The 8,692-nt window shown below is 44.0% G+C and overlaps 1 protein-coding gene across 1 annotated transcript in view; it reads right to left on the bottom strand.

Annotated features, from left to right (window-relative positions):
- Cpn1 (carboxypeptidase N subunit 1) overlaps nt 1-8,692 on the bottom strand; it is a 12,229-nt gene that overhangs the window by 2,090 nt on the left and 1,447 nt on the right. Inside the window, exons 2-3 of the mRNA XM_008831934.2 lie at nt 7,564-7,663; nt 2,335-2,453 (exon numbers count right to left, since the gene is read on the bottom strand). Of these exons, the coding sequence (XP_008830156.1) occupies nt 2,335-2,453; nt 7,564-7,663 (219 nt within the window). The remainder of the gene's footprint in view (nt 1-2,334; nt 2,454-7,563; nt 7,664-8,692) is intronic.

The raw sequence follows: 8,692 nt of genomic DNA, 5'->3' as shown, positions 1-8,692 counted from the left end.
AAATAAAAAAAAAAAAAAAAAAGTTCTAAGACAAACAGGTGGAATTTAAAATATATTATTTACATGACTGAACCAAGAACCCTTTATATAAGAAAAAAAAGGACAACTCTGATGATTATAAGACCACAGAGAAAAAAAATTATAGTATCTCCAGGATCAAAAATGAGACACTGCAGTTAATTCCCTGATGGCTCTGTCACACTCCTGTGCTCCCCTAGGCCACAGTGACTCCTTTACTTAGATTATGCTACACACATGGAAATGCAAAACTGATTTCTGTTTGATCAAGAATTTAGTCTATTGGGCTGGAGAGGAGAGCTCAGTGGTTAAAAGTACTGGCTGCTCTTGCAGAGGACCAAGTTTGAGTCCTGTCACCCACATATCAGCCAATAACCGTCCATATCTCCAAGTTCCAGGGGATCCAATGTTCTCTTCTGACCTCTGTGGGAATTGCATGACACAGGTGCACTTACCTACATGCAGGCAATACACGCATATATATAAAATAAAAATAATAAAAAGAGGTCGTGTAGCTAACAATGAGCAAACTTGCCTGTAATACAAGGTTTATGTGTGTAGCTGGCCATTTGATTTGGGGAGAAGGAGGTGTGCTGACTGGGAAATTGGGATCTGCCACACAAGCTGTGGTGGAGGAGTTAGTCTTCTCTTCCTGTATTTGTAAGTGTAAGTTGTGCAGGGGTGGCTCAGTGGGTAAAGCACTTGCAGTGCAAGTGAGAGGACCTGAGTTTGAATCCCTGCACCTCTGTGAGGCAGGTGCAATAGCATGTACCTGTAATCCCAGCAGGCCTATAGCGAGGAGGGAGGCAGACAGGAGAATCTCCTGGAAGCTCTTGGCCAGCAATCCTGGAGTACACAAGGCAGCAGCAGAAACAGGAGCCATCTGCCTCAAATAAGGTGACTGGCAAAAATTGACACCCAGGGTTGTCCTCTGACCTCCATGCATGTGCTGTGTCATGTGTATGTCCCCACGTACAGGCACACTACCCAGGGTTGTCCTCTGACCTCCATGCATGTGCTGTGTCATGTGTATGTCCCCACGTACGAGAGAGAGAGAGAGAGAGAGAGAGAGAGAGAGAGAGAGAGAGGCAAGAGATGAGAGGAGAGGGGCTGGGGGACAGGAAGGAGCAGTCGCCTGAAAGTTTCAGAGGAATTAGAATTTCAAAAGACTTAGAGAAGCTTCCTTTATCCTGGATTATAACGGGTTCTGAGCACAGGTGGTGTGAAGACTGACACATTTGGAGGCAGTGGGAGAGCCCACAGATTGAATCTCTCACCTCCACTCACTCTCTGTGTGACACTGTACAAGTTACTTATGTCTATGTTATGGGGTTAATGGGAAGATAAAAATGGATAACTGGAAAGCTCTTGTATAGTGCTTGATGCCCGCCAGCTACTCAATAAAAGGTATTGGTTGCTTCATTTTAAAGATGAGCTGCTTGACTGCATTGTGGATTAGCACCCATGACCTCCGAGTCCCCGTTAAGCTCTGAGAATCTAACCTAACATGATCGAAAGTGAAAAGATCCCGGCTGGAAATCAGAGGTTCTCTGCTTTTTGTCCTATCTATAAAGGAGAGCAGAGTGGAGCTTTAGCTTCTGGTGGCAGCGACTGGAAAGGAAAACTGGGGCCATAGGGGGGGGGGGGGGGGGGGGGGGGGGGGGGGAATAGGGCGCCACCTAGTGGTGGTTCTTCTTCATAGCTCATGGCCTCGAAGAATGCCACCAGGGACGCCTGGGGAACCTCTGCAGGGTCCCAAGATTTACAACCCAACCAGTGCTTGTCATTTTTATGGATGTGCACTTTGCAATCTCGCTCATTTATTTATTGGCGGTCGGGGTGGGGATGCCACAGAGCATACGTAGAGGTCGGTTCTCTTTTTCCACCATGTGGGTCCCGGGGCTTGAACTTAGATATTTAGGCTTGGTGGCAGGTGCCTTTACTCAGTGAACCATCTCACCGGGCCCAGCACTAATTTACAGAGAAAGAAGCAGGTCGAGAGAGGCAATCTACCCAAGGTCTGTGGGCAAAGGCATTGCATTGCTGGGCATGGTGGCGCACGCCTTTAATCCCAGTACTTGGGAGGCAGAGGCAAGGCGGATCTTTGTGAGTTCGAGGCCAGCTTGGCCTACATAGTGAGTTCCAGGACAGCTGGGGCTACAAGGAGACTCTCTCAAAAAAACAAAAAAAAAAAAAAAAAAAAAAAAAAAAAAAAAGAGCTTTTAACCACTGTGCTGTGTTAAAAAAGATGAACCAGGAAGAGCCAAGAGAAGGCAGCAGCTGCCGGCTGCTTCCATAAAGCTCAACCGGACTCACCAGTGTGGGTTCTGCGGGCCCCACTGTCACAATCACTGTTTCCGGGTCGAATCCTGGTGCCGTGGCAGTGACAGTGTATGTACCCGGAAGCAGCAGTCGGAAGTAATCCCCATATTCACCTACAAGTTAGAAGGATGTAACTCAGTCAGCTGATTTAAAAACCGCCCCAGACAGAACCTTCATAGAAAGGTGTCCTAGTTTGTTCTTTATTGCTGTGACAAAATACTCTGACCAGTACCAACTTGGGGAGGAAAGGGTTTGTCTTACATCTCCCAGGTCGCAGTTCATCAGGGAGCCCAAGGTAGGAACTCAGGGTAGGAACCTGGAGGCAGGAGCTGGAGCACAGGCCATGGAGGAATGCTGCTTACTGGCTTGCTCCCTTGGCCCCTGCTCAGCCTGCTTTCTTATGCAACACAGGCCCACCCGCCCAGGGCCCACCCACAGTGGGCTGGGCCCGCCCACATCACTCATCAAGAAGATGCCCTTCAGACATGGCCACAGGCCAGTCCAATAGAGGCAATTCCCCGATTGAGGCTCCCTCAACCCAGGTGTGTCAAGTTGACACTAAAGCTATCCAGCACAGAAGGTGATCTGGGGTTTGAGCTGCCCAGAAGCTTGGTTTTCTTAGCAGCAGGATGAAACCGGTAAACAGCTGAACTGTTTAGAAGGACACTGGTAGGAAGTTTCACTGCATTCTGCCTCAAAGTACTGTTTCATTCTAGATCCTGTGTTTTAATGTAAACTCGTGTCCAGTAAAAAGGTCGCTAAAAAGAGAAAAGATCAAAACATTTGTTAGTGCACCCGTGTTGTGCAATGCCAGCGGAAGACAGAAGAAACCATCAGATCCCCTGGAACTGGAGTTATGGACAGTTGTTAGCTGCCATGTGGGTGCTGGTATTTGAATCCGGGTCTTCTGCAAGAACAACCAGTGTTCTTAACTGCTGAGCCATCTCTCCAACCCCTTTATTTTTAATTTTTAAAGTTTATAGCTTACATATTTTATCTTGAACAAATTTACAGTAAGGGCTGAAGGCATGGCTCAGGGGTTAAGAGCATCTGGTGCTCTTGCAGAAGACCTAGGTTCAGTTCCCAGCACCCACATGGCAGCTAACAACTGTCCATAACTCCAGTTCCAGGGGATCTAACGCCCTCTTCTGGCCCCCATGGGCATTGCATGACATGGGTTCACTTATGTACATGCATGCAATACACTCATACACATACAATAAAAATAATAAATGCTTTTAAAAACCAGAAATAAAAAAAAACCAAAAAAGGACTATTATACGAAACTGTAAGAACTCAAGAAGTTGAATCAGGGCCCAGGAAAAACTACACAGTTGAGTGGTGCACAACCTGTACTAACAGTCAGTCGACTGGCTGAACAACCAGCAGTCAGGAGTGATGTACACATGAGAGTCAGACAATTGCTGAAGGTCTGATTTAAAAATCTTATTTTCTCTTTTCTCCTTGTCCTTTGCCCCTTCCTACTCCTTCTTTTGAGGTAAAAGGGTCTAGTGAGGCTGACCTCAAGCTCACTATGTAGACATGCTGGCCTCAAACTCGTGATCCTCCTGCTTCAGCCCCATGGAGTGCTGGGATTAGAGGTGTGTGTTACCATGCCCAGCCAGAGAATCTTATTTTTAGTATTTCTTTTTTTAAAAAAATTTTGAGAAGGGGTCTTCTATAACTCATACTGGCCTCAAACTAATTATGCTGCTGAGAATGGCCTCAAACTCATGCTCCTCCTGCCCTGAACCTGCTTCCCAATTCTGGGATTACAGGTGCGTGCCACCATGCCAAATTTATATGGTGCTGGGACTGAACTCAGAGCTTCCTGTATGCTAGGTAGGCAGTTTGTCAACTAAGTCATGCCTCTAACCCTTACTTTTAACATTTTTTTCCTGTCATCTTCAAAGAGGGGCTGGAGAGATGGCTCAGCAGTTAAGAGCAGTGACTGCTCTTGCAGAGGACCTGGGTTTGATTCCCAGCACCCACATCGTGGCTATGAACCGCCCTTAACTCTAGTTCCAGGGGAATCTGAAGCCCTCTTCTGACCTCCACAGCATTGCACAACACGGGTGCATTTACATACATGCAGGCAACACACTCATACACATTAAGGAAAAAAACTACTTTTGTTTAATGTGTATGAGTGTTTGGTCTGCATGTACATATGGGCATCATGTGTTTGCAGTGCCTGTATAGGCCATAAGAGGGCATCAGATCCCCAGAAACTGGCACCATCTCGCAAGGCTCTGACATGGTTAATTCATTTAAAAATTTAAAAAAATCTATTGAGAATTTCACATGCACACAAGGGGTTCCAATCAAATTTCATACAATATATTTTAATTGTATTTAGATCCTCTCCCCATCTGCAACCCTGTACTGCCCCCACCCAATTTCAATTTCATGTACTCTAATGTGTGTGTGTGTGTGTGTGTGTGTGTGTATGAAGGCCTATTGAGTCTAATTTGTGCCCCCAAAAGTTCTTCAGTGTGGGTTCATTCACTGGAGCATGGTCAACTTATGAGTCTCGTCCTTAAACGAGACTAACTCTCCCCCACCCAGCAGCCATATTTCCTCAGGAAAGGTTGGGGTTTCTTATCTACTTCTCTAATATTTATGCTGGGATTTTTTCTGGCTTCATCTTATGTTGGACTTGTGCATGTGACTAATGAGTTTTCATTCCTTTATAATCAATTGTGAGAATGTCTTTGATAAAAAAATTTTCCTTTAGAAGCTGGGCATGGTGGGTTCAGCAGGAGAATTGGGAATTCAAGACCAACCTTGGCTACATGGTGAATTTGAGAGAGAGAGAGAGAGAGAGAGAGAGAGAGAGAGAGAGAGAGAGAGAGAAAGAAAGACTGTCCAAAATGGTTCAGTGGGTAGGGACACTTGCCAACAAGCCTGACAACCTGAGTTTGATACCATGAATCCATGGTTCACCATGGCACAAATGTGCCATATAAATACACACAAAATAAACAAATATTTAACAAAATCTTTAGATGTGCCATAATGAATACTAGAAATAATAAATGCAATAAGGAATGATTCAGGCAATAAATAGAGAGGACATCTTTTTTTCTGTCACTTATTAAATATCTGCAATTTACTTCTGTCTTCCCTCCCTCCCTTCTTCCACCCATCTCTCCCTCTCCTCCTCCTCTTTCTTCTTTAGGCAGGATCTCTTGTATTCTAGGCTATTCTCAAACTCATTATGTAGTTGAGGATGACCTTGAATGATTGCTGGGATTATAGAGGTATGCCATCATGCCTACTTGATGCAGTTCTGGGGATGGAACCCAGGGCTTGTCATGCTATGCAAGCACGCTACCACTGAACTTCATTCCCAGCCCCTTAACTGACTTTAAAATACCTTATCAGTACAATGTGTTATTATGCATATGTTGAACAGTTTAGGTCATTTCCAGGGAATGTCATCATTGTCTTAACTGTGGACTCACACTCTGGAGTGATTAGCAAATGTGTCACAAAAGCTCCACTCTGGATGTTGCTTCAAAGAGGGCTTTGGCTGTCTCCCTTTGTAAAACAATAGATGTTCTGCTAAATAGCACAGTCAATATCACTAATGAAAGGAGTGATTTCTAATTTAGCATCATAGGGGGCTGGAGAGATGGCTCAGCAGCTAAGAGCACTGGCTGTTCTTGCAGAAGATCTGGGTTCAATTCCCAGCATCCACACAGCAGCTAACAACCGTCCATAATTCTAGTTCCAGGGGATCCAACACCCTCTTCTGGCTTCTGCAAGCCCTGCATGACATGGGTGCACTTATATGTAAGCATAGCACTCATACACATAAAATAACAATCAATCAATCAATCAATCAATCAATCAATAAAAATCTAATTTATCATCATGGGGGTCAGAAATGGGACCTAGTAGTTTTCATTCTTAGTTGCTCTAGCATTTTAGAGGGAAAGGCAATATTCTTTTTTCCAATAATTCTTCATTGAATTTTTGTGATTTTGATATTTAGATCCCCTCCCCTTACCAACTCCACCCAAATTAATGTATTTTTTTTGTAATCATATATATATATATAAAATCTCTATATAAAATCCTATAGAGTCTAATTAGTGTTCCCTAATGTCCTTCAGTGTGGGTCCATCCACTCAGGTTTTGTGGGACTTGTGCATGCTGTCACCATTGCTGTGAGTTTACCAGTTATCTGGAAAACTATTTCCTGTGGTCATCCACCACCTCTGTCTCTTATAATCTTTCCTCCCTCTCTTCTGAATGAGCCTTAGGGAACAGAAGTTTGTTATAGGTTTCTTATTCAGGGAAAAGCACTCTTCAGCCTCTGGTTCTCTGTACGTTGGCCAGTTGTGGGTTTCTCTGTTAATCACCATCTACTGTATAAGAAAGCTTCTCTGGTGAGAGGTAAGAGATGCATTAATCTATGGGTATAACAGTAAGTCATTAGGAGTCAATTTAATACTATATCTATTTAGCAGAAGACTAGTATTAGATTTTCCTGTATGTCCTGTGACTTGTCCAGATTCAGGTTCCTAGGTCTAATATCAATGCATCTTCTGCATAAGAATACTTCTCTGGTGAGACCTGAGAGATGTATTAATTATGGGTATAACAGTAAGTCATTAGGAATCAGTTTAATACTATATCTGTTTAACATAATAATAATATTAGGCTTTCTCTTATGGCCATTGACCTATCTACCTTCATGTTCCTAGGCCTGCTTCAATGTCAGGTCTGGGCTCCCATTTTAGGAAGCAGACCTTAAATCCAATTAGAAAGTGATTGGTTACTCCCATAATATTTGTGCCACGCTTGCATCAGTGGGCATATCTTGCCAGGCTAGATTGTTGTAGCTGATTAATTTTCACTCCAGGGAGCATGCATAGCACCTTCCAGCACTATAAAAGCTAGCCAGTAGAGATGAGGCTTTGAATTCAGCACCAGCTTGATTTCTTTCTCCTTGTTTGTTCTACACCTTGTGTGTGTAGTATCTTCAGTAATAGGGTCTTACCATGAAGTTCTGGTGGGTAACCAAGAGCAGGGGCAATGACCAGTATTGTTTGAGGGCCTATGGGAACCCTGGTCACCTGGTCAACAGCTTCAAGAAAGGGAGTCCATTCCTGGCATTGGATTTTTACTTTGCTAGCTTATGGTATCTTATTGGCTTACACACTAAACCCTGGTTCTGATGATGGAGATGAGGACCAGAAGCTCCCTTCCTACCTGAAGTGACATCGTGATTGATCCCAGTGACAGAAACCACAGCTCCAGGGAGGTTGTTAGAATTCTCATCACGCACCATTCCCTTAATACCCTGGTGAACCTGTGGGAGACAGTGGCCAGCTGAGAGTTAGGATCATCGAACAGCTGTACAGGGTCTGAAGGGCTTTGGCTTTCCTCACAGGCTTTCACAGTGGATCTTCACTAACACTGTGGTGGCAGCTCTTCACCACTCCCCTAACCCATGATCTCTTCTCCACAGGACAGTCCTGTTAAAGACTCAGATCGTGCCACAGTCCTTTCTAAAGCCCAACTCAGCAAAGTCTTAGGTTTCCATGCTGGTCTGTAAAGCTGTGGGCACTACCAGCAACCTGACCTGATCTTGTAACCCCTCTGCCTCCTTCCTGAGATCTCCTGTGATTCCAGACATGCTGCTGGTCTAATCTTGAATTCCGTTCTAATTAAAACATTTTTAAATTGTGATAAGGCCTGGTAAGATGGTTCAGTGGGTAAAGGAACTTGCAGCCAAGTCTGATGACTGGAGTTTGATCCCCAGGACCCACATGGTAGAAGGAGAGAACCAACTCTCACAAATTGTCTTCTGCTTCCACTCAATGGGTGCACACCTCCCCCCATACAAATAACTAAATAAATGTAATGAAAAATAAAATTGTGATAAAGCACGTATATTGTAAAATGTACATCTTAGTTTTAAGTGCATAGCCCACTATTATTAAACACATTTGCAGCACATACTTAGCATTATAACCTGTCTCTGGAATTCTCCTCATCTGATGAAACCAAAACTGCTCTCCAGTAACTCTGCATCCCTCCCACTCCCCACCTCCTGCTCTTCCAGCCCCAGTCATTGTTTTGTATTCTGTCACTAGGATTTTGATAACTCTGGAATCTTGTCCACAAATGGAGTCACAAATATTTGTGTGATTGGTTTATTTCACTCAGCATGTTATCTCAAGGTTTATCCATGTTGAGGCTTGTGCCAGATTGACTAATATTCACACACACACACACACACACACACACACACACACACACGGATCTGATATGTATCTGATTCCAATTCTTTGAGCTATATAAGTGCTGGATAATGTGATCTTTTTTTTTTTTTTTT

The sequence above is a fragment of the Nannospalax galili genome, unplaced genomic scaffold (assembly GCF_000622305.1).
Source record: "Nannospalax galili isolate Female #2095 unplaced genomic scaffold, S.galili_v1.0 scaffold875, whole genome shotgun sequence".
Lineage (NCBI taxonomy): Eukaryota > Metazoa > Chordata > Mammalia > Rodentia > Spalacidae > Nannospalax > Nannospalax galili.
This window is presented reverse-complemented; position numbering and strand designations above follow the sequence as displayed.